Consider the following 18,428-nt stretch of genomic DNA (forward strand, 5'->3'; position numbering starts at 1 on the left):
GATTGGGTTGTTGCTCCTTTGGTTTTGGTAGATGTGTTTATCTCTTTGAAATGGACTTTAAAAATGAGACTTCAGCTCCTGTATCCCTTTGGGTTTGAGTAAATGTGAACAAATAGCATTTTTTAGTCTGGAGGGATTGATAAATCAGGATGTTGTGATGAACTGTTTTGAGTCAACACTTCTTTGGGTCTGTCAATCAAACCTGTAACTAGGCTGGATCAGTTATTGCCCAAATCTGTCAACTGATTCACAATATTACAGGGTAAGGCTGTAAACTGCTTTTCATGTTCAGGACTAAATTTCAGAGCTGCTCTGCAGTTTCATAGTTTTCTGTACCTACAGAGAATTTCAGATTTCAGGTGGCCCATAGAGGTTTTGTTTGTGCTGTGGATAAGGCAGCTTTCCCTCTGGGAATTCTCTGTGCAGAATATTTGCAGTTAAAAAAAAAAAAATTGCTGTTGATTCTTTAGAAGACTAAGGGGAGATTCTGACAACCTCAACCTCTTCTCTTACTAATATTTGTTATCTTGCAGCTAAGGGAAGAGCAGTTCACTTGTGAATCACAGAATCTCATCTCATTTCCCCCCCTGCCATGGGCAGGGACACTTTCCATTATCCCAGGTTGCTCCAAGCCCCATCCAAGCTGGATTTGAACATTCCAGAAGTGGGGCAGCCACAGCTTCTCTGGGCAAGCTCTACCATTTCTTTCTGTGATTTCTTTCTGTGTCTCTCTCTGCAGTTTTTCTTCCTAGAAGGCTGAGACCACCCTTGTCAAGCCAACAGAAAATTTTCTCTCTGCTTTTAGGAAAGCAAGCAGAACCTCGTGGCCCTCAGCACTTAAAACATAAAGACTTGCTGCTGCTTTCAGAGCAGATTGACCTCTGAGGCTTTATCCAGATAATGTTGTGAAGGTTCTCTTGCATCAAATTGTTTCTTCATTATTTGAACAGATGATGGCAGCAAAATCAGGAGTTCACTCAGAGATATTCAAAATATCTTCTTAGAGCCACATCATATCACTGTCCAAATCAGAGTGGGCTCTGGCCTGTTCCAATCAGGGTAATGCCCTTTCAGGGTAAGTAAATTGTTGCTGATTATCTTAATCTGCTTGGAGAGACTCCAGACCTGTTCATTTCTGAGTGGAAGGACTGGAATTACACAGGAGCAGTGCTCTGTGCCATGTGTGATAGAAATGGGAAGTGTGGATTAGCAGAAGGTCTGAGCATAAATCAACCTTTTCACTGCTGTGCAGAGCTTGTCTGGGAGGTGATGGTGATTTTAGAAATCTCAGTGGGTAGCAGCAAACTTCACCAAGAAGTTTGGATATTAATTTGGGATATTAATTTGTCTGCAAACCTCACCTGTGACTGTTCATAGGTGCTGCAGAGAACAGAGAGGTTTTGCTTCACAGCAGCCCCTGGAACAGCCTCTCCACTGCAATCAAATTTAATATATGAGGACCTAGTTGGAGGTACAAGAGGGATTGTTTGCTCAGTTTGGTGTTTGCCCTCTCAAGCCGGGGCAGCTCTCTCAGGTGTAGATAAAATTAGATAAAATCTGCAGGGGAACCAGGAGCTGCAGACTCCAGGTGATGGCCAGGCACTGCTCCAGGTTGCTGCTGGGTCCCACCAGCACAGTTTTGCACCATCAGCCCCATGAAACCAGCTTTGCTTCTCTGGGGGTTGAATTTGGCCTTGTGCTTTTTTGAAATGCAGATCAAGAGAGCCCAGGTCCTACCACAGCCCAGTAGCCAGTAATCAAAATTGCTCCTCATCTTCAAAGCATTTCCCTTTAGAGTTTTTATAGTGTTTGAAATCAGCCAGTTTCCCCCACGCAGGCTAAAGATGGAGCTGCCTTCTCCACCTTTTGTCTGCCCAATGTGTTTTTAGCTCCTTCATTTGGATAAACCAGCATAAGTCACATTCTGCCTCCTGCAAGAATTTTAGTCTGTCAAACTTGTTTTCTCCTCAGCCAGCAGAGGCTCAGTGAAACCTTTTTGTTTGATTGCCATCATCAGGTGTCTGGGTCATTATTACTGAGAAATCCCACAGAATTACACCTGTGCTGAAGATATTTGCAGGTTTTCCCTCTGTTTTCCATTCTGGCTTTGGGTCTCCATTTGGCTGTAAATAGAGAATCACAGAATGGTTTTGGGGGAAGGGACCCTAAAGCTCATCCACTTCCATCCCCTGCCACGAGCAGGAACATCTTCCACTATCCCAGGGTGCTCCCAGCCCTGTCCAACCTGTCCTGGAGCAATTCCAGGGATCCAGGGGCAGCCACAGCTCCTCTGGGCACCCTGTGCCAGGGCCTCACCACCTTCACTGTGGTGCTGTCAGCTTTGGATTCCCAGTCAGCAGATGAAGATGCTTGTTTATATTAGAGAACTGTTGTGAGTGCAATTAATAAAGCTGCCAAGCTGAAAAGTAGTTGAAGAGCTAAATATCATTATATAATGAGACCTCCTTCCCAGTAAATGATGTGAAAAATGATTTCTTGTGAAGAATTAACAAATTGCCATGGCTTTTTACCCTAATTGTAGATGCTTGATTCTAATTTGTTGTTTGTCATTTCCATGTAAATGAAGAGTTTTAGCTATAATTACCACATTTATGGCAAACAAGATATTATCATTTTCCAATGATCACGAAGCACTGGCATGTTTAGAAATAGAAGAACTGAATAATTATCCCCCTTGTGCAACTCTAGGGAGGGGTCTGCAAGTCACAAGATCCAGTCAGGTCTTGCACAAAAGGCAGCTGATGCCATTAACCCTCTTCTGCATTTGGGGAGCCAACTCAGAGATGTGAAGTGACTTTCCCAGAGCACTCAGCATTGCTCCAGGTGCTGGACAGCATCTCCTTGTCATCACTCTCACAACCCAAAAAACAGCAGAGCCATCATTTTGGTTGGCACTGAATTTCCTGACTTGTCCCAGTTCAGAGAAGCTGTGGCTGCCCCATCCCTGGAGTGCTCCAGACCAGGTTGGATGGAGCTTGGAGCACCCTGGGATAGTGGAAGTGTCCCTGCCCATGGCAGGGATTGGAACATGATGCTTAAAATAATGGCATCCTAAAGAGCATTTGTGTCCAAAAAATCCTTTTTACTGTGATTCAATATTTGTGCTGTCTTTGCCCCCAGAACATCCCACACAGTGGAGGTGTAACAATAGGGGCCATTAAACTGTGAAGGAAGAGGCTCTGACACAAGGAAAAGAAACACAAGTGACAAGAAACACAAGATATGATCTATTATATCTTTAATATTCCCATAGTAAGGATGGAAAAATGGAATAAGAGATCAATTTGCTTGCCCATAGTTACACAAGAAGTCAGGGACAGGTGTCAGGAACTTTAAGTCAACATTTGGTGTTTGATCACAAGAGAATGGAATCATAGTGGGAATTGCTGCTCAGTTCTGGATGCAGGAGGAATGTGGGATAATGCTTGTCCTGTTAGCAAACACAAGCAAGTTCATTTTCCTTTTGTGACTAACACTGGCCAATGCTGCTCTTCCCAAGGATTTGCAGGAAAATGATTCTCTGTGATAATCAGATCTTATTTTTAGCATCTAATCGATGCTCAGGGCTTTGTGGTTTAATTAGTGGAATAATTGTTTGCTGAAAACACAGTCTAATACCTGTTTTTTCCTTCAAAGGTCAACTCCATCATTTTTGTTTCCAACCATTTAGTTCTTTATTGATCTTTATGTCATTTCATGGGGAGTGCTGCATCTTGACAGATGAAATAAAGGCCAAAACTTGAAATAAGAAAAATATATCCTTTCTCTTAAGCACAAAAATGGAAAATCCCCTATTTCAGCTCTTGCTGCTGGCAAATCCTTCATACACTGTCCCCTGGAAATAGGATTCTGAAAATTACTTTTGTTCTTTATGGAAGGAAAAAAGCAAACCAAGAATCTTTTCTGAGCCTGATTAATATCAGACATAAGCTGAAGCACAAGAAGAAATTTTGCAGTGTAGCTGCTGATGCTTTAAAGCAGATAAGGCCATGGGCTCTGTCAGGAGGGCAGGAAGATCTCTGTGGTTTGCATTTAGAGAGGGCTGAATGAGAAATGCCCCCTCCTCTCAGTATCACATGGCTTCAGCTGGAGATTTGGAAGGTATTTAATCAAATAACAGCCACCACCATTTTTCTGCTGCCCTCCAGCTGAAATGAGATGCTGTTGGAGCAGAGGGATGTATGAGGTGCTCTGCACCTTTTCCACTCCTCCCATCACTGCCACCTGATATTTAGTTTTAATTTGCAAAAATCTATTCAGACTTTGCCAGACTATGGGAGAGGCTGCTGGGCTATGGAGCAGAAAGCAGGTTTAGTGAAAAATGGGCATTAAAAGGTTGCACCAAATTCCACCTGGTGCTTTTTTCCCTATAAATATACAGGGAAATGATGCCTTGGGTTTTAGCTTTTCTATTCTAACCCAGACCAGTCTGTGATTCTCTGAAAGCTGGGGGATATGAACACTTTCAGGACACAAGAAGGGGGATTCTCACTGCTGTGAGTCCCTGTGCTGCTCCAGGAGCTGATCCCAATGCAGAGGCATTGCCATTTCCATAAACAAACTTTGCATTTCCTCTCCCAGAGCAGACACAGCTTTTGAACACAGTGTGATCCAGTAAATATTTAATCATACAACAAATTGTGACAGCCAGCTCACAGCCACGTCCTGCTGATGCCTTTTAGGATGATGGGAGGTTTTGTACCTTGGCTTGGTTTTAACATCTTGTGCCTGTCTGGGGCCACTGAGGGAGAAACAGAGAGTGTGTAGGTGTCAATATGTGCTGTGAAAGCCCCACAGAAGATCTGAGTTCACAGAGAAATGCCAAGGCACAAGGGCAGTGCCTTTGCCAGCCTCAGCAAGGGGCTACTCACTGTGGACAGATAAAGTGGAAAACAGCTTAAAAAGTGCAAGGGAAGAGGAAAGGAGGAACCAGACCTAATGCCATGGGGAAAGGAGTGTCAAAGGGGTTGATAAGGTCAGGGAAGGGGTTGGGAAGCCCATTTCAGTTCCTGTTTTCTGGGTGAGTGTGGTGAGTTGTGTTCCCATCTCCATTTCTTTTCCAAGAGATTTGGGCAGGTTGTGTCAGTCTTGGGTTGCAGCTGGATAAGCAGGAAAAAGGGTGTAGATGGTACAGTTCAGGGACCATTCAGTGCCATGGTAACTATTAAAGCTCACTGGGTTAATTCAAAGTTCACCCAAGCAAAATTTTTATCTGAAAACATAAATGATAATTGTCAGTTTGACATTTGTTTGATTATCCAGCTGTTCAAGTCTTCTGGAGTTGGACAATTCATGCATCAACATTCCCATCAGGTAGGTGTAGTTGTTCTGGAATTAAAAATATGCTGCCTTCCAGGCAGATGCCATTTTCTTTAGTATTTATTTGTGCTAGTAAGTAAATTGAAAATTGTGCTTTTTTAAGGGAAAGGAGCTGATGCACCCTTGTGCCATTAAGTTGTCAGAGCTGAGCAGATGAAGCACGAAGCATTTCTGCAAAATTGTTCTCACAAGTCTCATTTGGGGGGAAAAAAGTTTAACCTGCAAGAGAAAGGGATGAAATCTGTAATGGAACAGGGCAGTTGCTTGGCGTATACAGACTGATTGAAAGTAATCAATCTTTTGTTTATTTTTTACACTTTAACCAGCTCTCCTTTGCTGAAAGAGTTGCAGGTTGGATTGGATATTAGGAAAAAATGTCTTGGCTGAGGATGGTGATGCCCTGGCACAGGGTGCCCAGAGAAGCTGCCAGGTTCCCTGGATCCCTGGCAGTGCCACATTTTCACCACTGGTCTGGGGTCTTGGTGGAGAGTTATTAAAAGGAAAGGTGATGGATGAACCTTCACCAGTAGCAGGATGGAGTTCTGGAATGAAGCTGTAAGTGCTGGATTTGAAAATCAGGCAACATCTGCAGGGATGAGTGATAACATACCATGGAAAAACAGAATTGCTTTAACTGGTGATTAAAAAAGAGGATATGATTGAAACAAGCTGATTAGATGAAACCAAAGTGACAAGACAGAGCAGCCAAGCAGGGCATCCAGGAGGGGAGGAGAGGGACACAACTGATGGCAGTAGGGCATGAATTATTGATTGAAATCTCCAGCAGAAGTCTTTGCATTTTCTTATCTGGAAAGGGAGAGAATGAATGAGAAGCGAACAGAATTATTAAGCAGCTTTATCATTGCACTGGAGTGGATAATTAGGCAATTAGGATTACTAAGAGTTGGCAAAGCAAGAGGCCCTGAGGACTTGTGCTCCTGATTCCAGAGGAGGGTGGGGAGGGAAGCAGGAAAAGCCTTTGGTGAGAGATTTGGTGGTGAGGCTGGAAGGCAGAGCCAGGCTCTGGCACCAGGACAGAGGGGGCACAGGAGGCCTGGATAGTGAAAAAGGACTTGTCTGAAGATGGACAGTCCTTGGAGCAGCAGCAGGGAGGGAGATCACGAGTGAAGGACTCTACATGAAAGGGATGCTCAGAGATGCTCTGAGGGCTGGAGGCAGGCTGGGAGAGATGGGAGGGCTCAGCCTGGAGAAGAGAAGGCTCTGGGGAGACCTCAGAGCCCCTTCTGATTTTGGCATCCACTGCCACATACCCCCAGGTGTCACTTACTGTCCCCTCCAGCCTCCATCTGCCAAAACCTGAATCCAGAAGGGTTTTGCTCACAGGGAATTGTGACTGTCCCTTGGGGCCAGGCAGACACCACAGGCTGCTGCTTCCCTCTGCAAGTGAGCCTCACTCCTTTAGCTGGCACCAGAACTTCTGAAGAGCTGGCTGCACATTTTGAAGGGGAAAACTGGGTAAAACTGACTAAAAATAGCACATTGCATGTGTAACTGTCTGAATTCATCCTGGGCTGCTCTGAGCCCAGTGCCAGTGCTCCTCCCCTGTGCTCCTGACTGGCTTTAATCTTAAGCTATATGTTATTTGAAATTAATTTGCAGAGATGCAGACATTATATAAATCACTGAGGAAATTTCAGATGATGTTTGTAATTTGCAGAAGTGCTCCACACTCATCTTACTTACTCCCTGTGAAACCAAGGGATCAAAATCAAGCTGAAGCAGAGAGTTTGAACCAGTCACCATCCTGAAAGTGCCATGGAAGATGAGCCAGCACTGCAGACACTTGTTAGTAATTCACACAAGAGACTCCTGTAATTTCTTCAGGACATTCAGTGGCCAGAGAAAGGAGGAATAAAGGGGATGATGGAAAATACATGGACTACAGTATTTATTACTAATTATTTGCTTGACCTCATTGGCAAGTCACCTGGTGTTCCTGGAGAGTGCTGCATTTCCATGGGAAGGTGCCAGCCACAATGTTCCTCTCCCAAGACCAAGCCAGACTATTAATTATGGATTCTGTTGCATAATTAGAGTCTGAAGTCCAGAATTAACTGATGGCAGCTGCTTAGCCCAGATATCAATTCTACCTTGAAATAATGCTCTGTCTCCTTCCACACACGTGTCCTCAGATGGGTAAATCATTGGAGAGGGAGTGCTCAGTTTTGGTGACACAGTGGCTTGTGATTTCCTCACAAGTGTGGTAGAGCAGTGACATGATAAATGTTTGTAATTCATGGCAATCTGATAGCAGCACCACTTTCTTAGTGGTTCCACATATTAGTGGCTGTAACAGTGGTGGGAGTTTTGCACCACTTGTTTAGTGGTTTGTCTCAGTCTCTTCTGCCTTCACTTACAGCCAGGATTTAAAAAAATACACAAAGGAAACAGATTCTCGTGTTAGGCTTGGTTGTTTATTAAATCTTATTAAAAGTACAGAAAGTTCAGCAGCACTTTTTGCCACCAGATAGAAGTGAGCAAAATGGAGCCAGATCCAGCTGCTACAAGGTCTCTGAAAGCTAAACAGTCCAATAGAGAATTAGCACCTATATTATTTATATTTTTAACCCAATAATCAAATCCCCATGACTCTCAGTGTGACACTGACTAACCAGAAACTACTGCCTGAAAACATGAAGAAGAAGGAAGATGAGCACCAAAAAAGACACCACCCCAAATCCTCCATCTTGTCCCACACCTATTACTATATTATAAAAACCTCAAATTTAAAACCCTTCACCATGTGAAATCACACATTTCTATTTAACTACACACCCATGATTTTAACTCCATCACTCAAATTTGGAAGCTTCTCCAAGGCCTCAGGTCAAAAGCAGTGTTCTCCAGGGGGTCAGTGCCAGAAAGCACAGAAAGATCAAAAAGCCCAGGCTTCTGGGATCCAACAAGTGGCTGTCTTTTTTTTTTTTTTTTTTCTTTTGCCTACACTCAGAGTTAGGATTGAAGCTTGAGAGACAGATTCTTTTGTTTGGACTTGGTTGTTTATTAAATCTTATTTATAGTACAGACAGTTCTGCAACACTTCTAGCTAATAAGCTAAAAGTGAGAAAATGGAGGTGTATTTACCTAGTTACAAGGTCTTTTAAAGGCTAACTATCCAATTAAAAACTAACACCTACATTATTTACATTTTGACCAAATAACCAAACACCTGTGACCTGCACTGTGGGATTTTCTATCCAACCAAAAACTACCTGAAATCATGAAGAAGGAACAAGAAGGAAGAAGCGGCACCACCCAAGAACCTCCATCTTGTCCCACAGCTATTACTATATTCTAAAACCTCAAATTCCAAACCCTTCACCATGTGATATCACACACTTCTATTCAAACTACACACCAGTGATTTTAACTCCATCACTCAAATTTGGAAGCTTCTCCAAGGCCCCAAGTCAAAAGCAGTGTTCTCCAGGGGGTCAGTGCCAGAAAGCACAGAAAGTTAAAACTCTCAGGGTTCAGGGTTCCAACAGTAATCCAGTGCTCCTTTCCTTGTCCTGACCCCAGCCTGGCAGCTCAGGGAATTTGGCTGTGACAGCTCCACACTCTCTGCTCCTTCCCAATTCAGTCTTGACAGGACACTGAAGGGTTTCTGACCTCCTGCCTCAATCTTATTAATTTGGGAACATTATTTTCCTCTAGCAGAGGTCAGAGGCTGCATTAGAGCATCCCCAGGGAGAAATCACCTTGGGGTGTTTTTCCTGTGGTTTTCCTGGGTTGATTCCCAAAGGCCCCTCTGCACAGCTGAAAACAAGGCTGGGTTTAATAACAAACAAATGTGTAATAGCAAATAAAATTTGTGCTGTCGAGTTGGTGGGCCCCAGTTGGTGTGCTGCTGTTGTTTTGTGGAGCAGAGGGGAGCAAAGGCAGAATCTGTGTTCATTAAAAATAGGCAGTAGAATATTCTTAGCTCAGCCCTGCCTTGGCAGAAATACCCTGGAAATAACTGGAGTTAATTGCTGCCGTTGTTCAGCTGCAGGAAAGTGGGTCGGCTGTTGATGAGATCACTGATCCCATGTCATTGTTGTGAAAGGTGTAAAAATAGGCTTTGTGCTCAGCTGGAGTTTGGGCCAGCTGAGCACAGTGTGCACACACTGCAGGTGCACGTGTGGCTGTCCTGGTGTGACAGGGGTGCTGTCCCCAAGCCCTCCTGGCACTGTCACAGCTGGAAACCCATCCCAGGGGAGCCATGGGTTCCCTTCCTCTCTGGGATTCCACTGGAGTGACATCCAGGGCGTGCAGGCTTGGGCTGGCAGAGGAGGATTGTGGTGGCACCTTCATAAATTGAGTTTTTTATGGCTTAGCCTGTGCAGGCCAGGACTCATGGTGGGAAGATGTCCTGGTTTGGAGGACAGGTGTCTGCCAATAAAGGCAGAAGCTTCTCTTTGAAATGGAGAATGGAAACCCCCTCCCTCCAAATTATTATAATTTTGAAATTAAGGGGCTCTCAGGCAAAGATATGGGAATTAGGAATAACAGTTCTGTACTAGGAAAATTAAAATAGAAATGCAGTATTACACAGAACAATCCCAACCCTGCCAGAGTCAGAATCCAAGCTGACACCCGTCAGTCAGTCAGGGTGTTGGCACAGTCCCATTCAATGGTGGCTGCATCCTCCTGCAGGGGCAGATGTGGTTCAGCTGGAGCAGTGCTCCTGGAGAAGGTGCAGTTTCCTCTGAAGCTCCAGGGATGATGTGCAAAGGTCTGGCTTTCCTCTGGAATCCAGTGCAAAGAATGTGCCTTGGTGTCCCAAATCTCAGTTTTATCTGGGTAGGAAAGGCTTGGCTCCTCCCCTGGCTGGAGCATCTCCCATGGGATGATGGAATTTTATCAGTCATGCACTGGGACTCACTGGCCATGAACAGGAGATATCTCCTGGAGGGAGGATGGGCTGTGGGAAGATAAAGATGATTGCCCAGCTGGTTTAAAGATGGCCCATGAGCAGATAATGTGTGCCAGGAGATCAGGGTCACTGCCCCACCTGGGTTAACAGATGGGGACAGAATTCACATTTCTGGTCACATCCCTTATGGCAACCCAGGACAGAAGAGCTGATAAAACAAGATCTCTTGTTCTCTTCCAGTGCTGTCTGTGTCCCTCTCCTGGATAATTAATCTTTTTTTCTCAGCTTTCATCAGAGATAAATGCACCTGTGCCTCTTTCACTTTCACCTTCAGCTAATTTGGGATCCTTCTGTTTGGAAGATGTTATGTTGCTAACACTTCAAAGGGAGTATTCAAATCACTTTGAACTTGTGTTATATCTGATATAACATAAAACAGCATTTGCTGCTGGCCCTGCTGTGCCCCCTCCCCACTCACAGAAAGGCTCCTTTCAGAAGGGTGCTCTGAATGCTGCAGGTGCACATGCAGACACTGATATTGCTAATTCAAGCTTTGAAGGGATGTTTTATGACAAAGCAGGCTTGGAAATCTGCTCTAATTCCATAAACTCCGTGTTACATTTGGCATTTAGCACACCCTGGAGGAAATATCCCTCAGAAGGGCATTGCTGCATCCAGGAGTGCCTGCAGCATTGTCCTTCTGGAGAGATGAGAATCCTTGAAAAAACACAGTTGTTGAGCCCTAAAAAAAAAAAACCAAACAAACTAAAAACAACAACAAAAAACAAAACCCCCAACATTTAAGTGTTTATTGCTTCTAACCTGTGAGCAGGAATTTGTTGAAGTCCTAGTGGATCCCTGTGGGATTCTGCCCTGGGTGCAGTGCAGACACACCCTGTGGTGTTAATGACTCCTGCACCCACAGCTGGGCCCTTGCAGCTCTCTGAGATCAGTGAATATTCACCCCAAAGCACCTGCCATTACAGAATTTTAATTCTCAGGTGTCATATTTCACAGGACTTATTTAACTGTTAGGAGAAGGAAGTTGCAGTGCTGGCAGTACAAATTTGCTTGGATTAGTGATTTAGCACCTCCAGTGCTATCCCAGCCCTCTGGAGGCTGCCCAGAGTGGCTGCTCCAGAAAAGCAGGGCAATAAAAGGCAGTGAATAATAATTTTGGGGCATCACTACAGGCTGTACCAAATACAGGGAAGAATATCCACACAGAGGAGGGCAGTGGAAGGGGATAACTGGCTGTAAGGTTTTCTCCTGGTCAGACCCCCCAGTGTGTGTATAAGAAGTGATGGTCAAAACCCCACAATATGAGATACTGGTATTTATTTTCCTTTTTAAATCACTCTGCAGATATGAATTGCTCAGGTAAAGCTCAGCTACTTTCCTGCCAACTCACTCCAAGAGTTTCTTGTGTTGATTTGCTGCATTTGCTTTTTCTTATGAATGAGAAAGGAGGAAGTCTAATGTTCAGCCTTATCAGCTTGTCAGTTTAATTGCTGTCTATTTTAATGTTATCACTATAGTTTGTTATTAATTAATAGAAGTAACATGATTACAGCTTTTATTCTTCTCTATTTTTCAGTGAGAAGCTGGATGGAGAAGCTGAAAGATAAGGTAGGAGGCTCAGTATTTCAGTTCCTTTCGAAGCAAAACCACTTTTATTTGCAGGAATAAATAAATTCTTGTCAGTGCAGTTCTTTATCTCTACAAAGACAGTTGAAAAAGTGCTTAAAATTTTCACTGGGAGGAAAATGAACCAGATGCTGCTGGTACAGAGTGGTGTGAATCCACAGTAAATCACTGATGGGCTGTAAGAGACAGGAGTGATTGATTGATTTGTCTGCATCAGGAAATGACCTTGTCAGATAACGTGAGTTACCTTTTTTATTTCCCCTTAACTTGTCATGGAATAGTTTTGGTTGGAAAGGACCTTTGGTTGGAAGTCCATCTAGTCCAGCCCCTCTGCACTCAGCAGGAATATCTTCCCCCAGATCAGGATCAGGTTGCTTAGAACCCTGTCCAGCCTGACCTGGAATGGACCCCCAGGGTAAAAAACTTAGTTCCACTGCTTTTCCCTGAGTGCAGAGCTCAGTTCTGGATCCAAATCCAGAGGGTTTGGTGCTGCTCTCTGGAGAGAGGCTGCCAGTGCCTCTGGATGAGGCCTCTCCTCCCTCCATGTGCTGCAAGGAGAATGATCAAACACAGCAAAACTGACAAGGTAACAGAGCCTGATCGTTCCTGCCTGGCATCACAGGGGGCTGGTCCATGGGATCAGGAGCTGTGCCAGCCACAGGCAGTGATGGCTTTGGAAGCTCTGCTGCCCTGGAGCAAATATTGACATTTCAGAATGGTTGTGAAGCCTTACAAGTGTGTTGCTGACAGCAGAGCCATGAAGCTGGAAATTAGGTGACAGAAAGAATATTTCACGACTCGTAGGGTCCTGTTCAAGAATAGGATCAGAGACAGTAGAAACAAAAGCCATCACAAGGAGTGAGAGTGATCCCTGAGAACATCTCTAAGCTTAGGCAGACCCACCCAACCAGCCCAGCCTTCCCATGTGCTCCACACCAAACTTCAGCAGCTCTTTTACCATCAAGGCAGAGCAGAGCAACAGGGTGTGGTGTGTGTTTTCCAGGGCTGGGGGGTGGGAGGGTTTAGGGTGGGCTCCTGCCCAGCCCTTGTTGAGTTGCCTTTCTGCCTGCACTAGGAAGGAGGCAAGTCTAGAGCCAGCCCTGCTCACAGCAGAGCCCCTTGGCCTGGGATTCATCCAGAGCAGATGCTGGAAGGACAGAGAATGGTTTTCCCAGCGAAGGTAAAGAGCAGCCAGGGGCTGGCTGTGTGCCTGGAGGGATTGCAGCACTCACAGGTCACTGCTCATGCCAACACGTGGCACAGCACGAGCCTGGGGACATCACTGAAGCTCTCACATCTTTCCTCCTGTCACCTTGCTGGCCACCCCTGTCCTTCCCTGTGGCAGAGGGGCTGCATGTTCCTGTCTCCAGCAGAGCTCTGGGAGCCTGAACTCATGTGGCAGTGCCCAGCACAAGCACTGGTGTAACTGGGGATCCACTGGTGTCCACTCTTGAGCCACCTCCCTCCTTTGGGGAGCAGCAGATCCTTCACCTGGCTCACATTTGTCCCTAGAAAAGCCCAACAAAAAACACTCACCCCCCTCCACTCCCAACCAGCAAATCACCTGCAAATAAACCTGTTCATTCCCTCCTCTTCCTAGTTGAGTTTTTCAGCACCAGTCTTATGTGCCCCTCTCATTTGCTCCCGTGTTCTGTTTTATAATCCCTCTGCCCAGAGGAGGGTTCCAGCACACCCTGTGCCATCTCTGGGTGTGTTCTTCCCTGTCCCTCAGGTATGGGGACTCTGGGGCCAGGAGAATTGGGTCAGGGACAGATTTATGTCTGGTCTCCTGCCATCACTGTGCAAATGCTGCATTTGGTGTCAAATATTAGACATGAAGTTCTTCTCAGGTTCTCATGGTGTTATCTCAAAGCCCAGCAGAGCCAGGAAGGCCATGAGCGTGGATTGGGTGTATTAAAAGCATCTCTAAAGAAGCTACATCTTCCTCATAAAGGGGTAAAAATGTGGCTTTGGCCTGTGAAATGGGGTTTTCTATCAAGAAGGTGCAGAAACCCTCAGGAGCTGGGCTGCAAGACACAGAAGGGCTGGATTTGCATCACATCACAGGTTTTTGGGGTATAAAACGTTGATCTGGGGGCTGGGGAAAACCTCTGAAAAAGCATGTAATGGTTTTGAAAGCAAAACCAGTGAGAGACTCCAAGTCAGAAATACAAATTTAATAGGCGAAAAAAAAAAAAAAGAGAAAAATAAAATACATGCAACAGCACAAAAGAAAAACCAAACCACTGACAAAGTCAGGACACAACCTGACACCCCACTAGTTAGGGTGGTGGTAGCTGTCCAGATGAAGTGGTCTTGTTGAAGCAGTGATCCTGGTAGCTCTTGTCCTCTGGAAACCAGTTAGTAAGGGCTGCTTTGGTGTCCAAAATGTCAGTTTTTATCTGGGTAGGAAAGGCTTGGCTCCTCCCCTGGCTGGAGCATCTCCCAGTGGATGATGGAATTTTATCAGTCATGCCCTGGGACTCACTGGCCATTAACAGGAGATATCTCCTGGAGGGAGGATGGGCTGTGGAAAGATAAAGATGATTGCCCAGCTGGTTTAAAGATGACCCATTAGCAGAGGATATCTCCACAGAGATCAGGGTCACTGCCCCACCTGGTTTCAGCAGATGGGGACAGAATTCACATTTTTGGGCACATCTTTACATTGTGACCTAGGGCAGGCCATGGGCTGGTCAGGTGTGATAAAGGCTCACAGACAGACTGAGGAGCTCATTGTTGTTTCTGACATGGAAACTCAGCTGGGCAGCAGCTAAAAGCCATTTACGGCCTGCCCTCACTGCCCATGCCAGCAGCAAAGTTCCAGAAATAGAAAACCCCACGCTGCACTAATTAGGTCACCCAATTAAGGCACCTTAATTGCCTCACAGAGACACAGCCTTCAGCTGTGTCCTCACTAATCTCCTTTTTCTGGAGCTGGGCTCAGGGATGCAGCCCCTTCCCAGCAGCTGGGCTGAACAGGGCTGGGTTTTCTGGGAGGTGTTCAGGGAATCTGAATGGTGCAGCTGGAGATCCAGCTGGTCCAGCTTTGGGATCCAGACACAGAGCTGTTACTATTTCAAGCACTGAGCAGGATCTGGAGGGGCTTGGGGGAATAAACCAGCCCTTCTTGGTGTTGTGCCTGCCAGATGAAAGCAGTTATTTTCATTCTCCAGGTAAGTGTACAAAGTCAGGGTAGTGCACCTGAATAGCTTTTTTTTTTTTTTTTTTTTTTTTTTTTTTTTTAAACTCCCACTCAGTGGATTATGGAAGAGAAGTAATTATGGTGTGTGTGCTGTGTTGTATTTTGAGAGCACAGATGAAGACAAGTGGTTGTAAGCAATGGGCTGAGTCTCACTGTCTGATAACCCTCAGTATTGGTGCCTGTGTCCCTTGGCAGGTGTAAAATCTATTTTGGGGGGTGTAGCAGGCAAAGGGTGAAGCTGTAGTGGCACAGCAGAGGATTCTGGCTGCAGTGAGGAGAGACAGAGCTACACTGAGCCCACCAGCCCTGGCACTTTAAAACTGAGGTTTGTTTTCATTTAAAGCAGTAAAATATAAAATAACAAGCACTTAGAATTTTCCTAAGGATTTAAAGTGTTTAGATGTGTAATTTCAGATTAGTCATGCTGCCTGTATTTTTTTCTTTTTTAATAAGCAGTGCAAACACATGGATCACAGGGATTGAATTAGGGCTGGTTTAGTTTTGCTGTGCTCCCCTTAATGCCAGCTGAAGGTGTGTGTGCCTTCCCTTTATGTCATTGTCCTGCTGCCATGCAGGAGACCCCTTCCCATGCAAAACCAAAGTGTTTGGCCTAAAGATTTTGAGCTCAAAATTGAGGAATGGCTTGAGATCACCTTCCTTTGGCAGCCAAGGTTTTCCTTCACACCTGCATCCCTATTGAGACACTTCACCCAAATTATTCCCTCTCCCCAAGGCAGGCAAGCACTGCAGGGTCTCAGCTGTACTTCCTGACAGTAAATATCTGCCAGGAAAAGCTGAGTTGTGGTGCTGACCAGCTTGCTCCTGGAGTGGGGCTGCTTGGGGCTTCCTGGAAGCAGGAGTTATCCTGTGCAGGCAGGTGATGGGGGCTCAAACCACCCTGGGGATGTACTGCAGTCCTTGGCTGGTGGAGATGGCTGTGACAGGATGGCTTGGGGAGTGCTGCTCTGCTCTTCTCTTCCATCAGGCAGGATACATGTCGGGGATGCTGGTTCCTGTGGGAGTTGGGATTGCTGGAGCCCTGTTCATCCTGGGAGCTCTCTACAGCATAAAGATCATGAACCGCCGCCGGAGGAACGGCTCCAAGAGGCACAAAAGGAAGGTAGGGAGTGCCCAGGGAAGGTGTGGGGGGCATCAGCTGTGGGGCTTCTTTCTGACTCCCAGGTGCTCTATAGGCACCTAACTCTGAGCTCTTAGGCTCTTACCTGTCTGGTAATCTTTTAAACAAGCAAAGCAGCTGATAGTTACAAAGGTTATTTATTACAAAGCTCATCTTATTACAAAGCACATCAGTCTCAACAGGTAATAGCAAAAGCAATGGCAAAAGCAGCAGCAATAAGAAATGGCTAGAAGCCAGAATGGCTAAAAGCAACAACTCTCTCAATACATACTGTTATATAGGATTTTTCCAACGAGCTAAGATGCAAGCTCAGACCACACTCTTTAACTTATTAGAATTCTAGTTTCTTGGCTCACCAGGTTATGTATAACACTATGCATACTCTATCATGTTCTATCTAAGAAATGTAAGCAATATTCTTACTATAACTCTATGTCCAAGTCCTGTTTACAACTGTGGGCTTGGAGCCTCTACTGAAGATATTACTATGTTTGCAACCTTCAGTAGAACACAAGCTACTACTGTGGAATCCAGACTTTTTACTCACTAAAACATCAGAACTCACTCTAAGACTTATTCAATCCCTGCACACGGATTTCTCTCTGAAGAATTCAGAGACCCTTAACTCATTGACTCCAACAGGTATGGAAGCTGAACCCTGCAGGCTGTAAAGCCCAGCCTGGGTAGGGTCTGTCTGAGCTGGAGTGTCCAGGGCACTTTGGTTAGGGGATGGGGGCACCCAGATTCTCCCCATTTCGTTCCTTTTTGCACGTGGAGCTCTCTGATGTTTGTTTTCCTCCCCCAGCAGAGGGAATTTAACAGCATGCAGGACCGAGTCATGCTCTTGGCCGACAGCTCTGAAGATGAATTTTGAGTGGAACTGCAGTGCCCTTGGGAGAGCTGGTGACTTTTCAGAGGAGAGAGAGAGAGGAGGAGAAGAAGAACAAGCGACTTTTCTGCTGCACTGCTGCTCCCTGGGCTGCCCCGGGCAGGGGCGGTGTCCCCAGTGACAGTGACAATGACAATGACAATGCTATGCTCTACGTGTGCCACCGTGATGTTTGTTTTGATACAGTAGTGGAGATCTGAGCCACAGCTGGAGCTGCTCCGTGTGGATGATTCTTTTCCTCTTGCCCTGGTGTACTCTTTTGGTCCTGGCTGGCAGTAATCTAATCATAACAATAGCTCTCACCCATCCCAGGAATGGAAATCTTCTGTCCAATTCATTTTAAATGTTACATTACCTGAGCTAGAGTTCATTAGTGCTAAGATTAGCTGCTCTGCTTAATTAATGAGTTGTAAGCCTGAACTGTATCCCTGGCTGCCCGAGAAGTGCCCGTGTACAGGGTTCTTGATACAGTTTGAAGCACATTTCTGCCCTTTCTCCTTCAGCTCTGCTCCACACTGCTTGGAGACACACAGGAATGGCCTCAGCACTTGATTCCACCACGAAATTCCTTGTCCATTTTCAACCAGCACTGTCTGTTACAGCACAATAAATACCAGCGCTCACCTTCTGCTGGGTGGTCTTGCTTTTGGTCAGTGTGCAGGGAGGTGAGAGAAGAGGCAGGCCAGAGAATTTCCCCAGCTCCTGCCTCCTCTGGAAGGACACTAGCTCCAGGTTCATCTCTTTTCCCATAGGGATGGCAGTGGAGCCTCTGTATCCCTTTACCCTGCTGGAAAATGAATTTTCAGCCCCTGGAAGCTGCATAAACAGCAGCACCTTTGGGGGATCTGGATGGGTCTTGTCTCACAGAATGGTTTGGGTTGGAAGGGACCTGGTTCCAACCCTGGCACCTTCCACTAGACCAGGTTGCTCCAAGCCTCATCCAGTCTGGCCTGGAAAACTTCCAGGGATGGGGCAGCCACAGATTCCCTGGTCTGCAGACCATGGAATACAGAAAGGCACTAAAGGTTGAGTCACTGTTGAGGGATTTGAGGCTGGTAGTGGGAAAACAGCAAGAGCTGGGGAGATGTAGCTGTGAGGGTGAGCTGGCCACACTGGGGACCCTGGGCTGTAGGAGAGAGGTGGATTCATGGCACAGATGGATGCAGGGGGCTGTGGAGGTGCCTGTTAGTCCTGAGGTGTCACAGGCACAGAGCAGGGGACAAATGCAGCTTTGCCCAGAAATGTCATCAAAATATCCAGGAAAAGAGCTGCACTGTTGATCTCTGCCTCCCACTGTGGAATTACTTCAATCTGACACGTAAAACATCCA

At 45.8% G+C, this 18,428-nt stretch overlaps 1 protein-coding gene across 3 annotated transcripts in view; it reads left to right on the top strand.

Annotated features, from left to right (window-relative positions):
* Nucleotides 1-17,726, top strand: part of ARMH4 (armadillo like helical domain containing 4) — a 48,055-nt gene extending 30,329 nt beyond the window's left edge. For 2 of the 3 annotated variants that reach the window (XM_056493660.1, XM_056493659.1), the window contains exons 6-9: nt 11,817-11,848; nt 12,942-13,046; nt 16,057-16,191; nt 17,015-17,726. In XM_056493660.1, coding sequence (XP_056349635.1) covers nt 11,817-11,848; nt 12,942-13,046; nt 16,057-16,191; nt 17,015-17,083 — 341 coding nt within the window. In that variant the 3' untranslated portion in view covers nt 17,084-17,726. The remainder of the gene's footprint in view (nt 1-11,816; nt 11,849-12,941; nt 13,047-16,056; nt 16,192-17,014) is intronic. The other variant, XM_056493661.1, reaches the window with a different exon arrangement.
* The last annotated feature ends 702 nt before the right edge of the window (nt 17,727-18,428 follow it).

The sequence above is a fragment of the Oenanthe melanoleuca genome, chromosome 5 (genome assembly GCF_029582105.1).
Source record: "Oenanthe melanoleuca isolate GR-GAL-2019-014 chromosome 5, OMel1.0, whole genome shotgun sequence".
Taxonomy (NCBI): Eukaryota; Metazoa; Chordata; class Aves; order Passeriformes; family Muscicapidae; genus Oenanthe; species Oenanthe melanoleuca.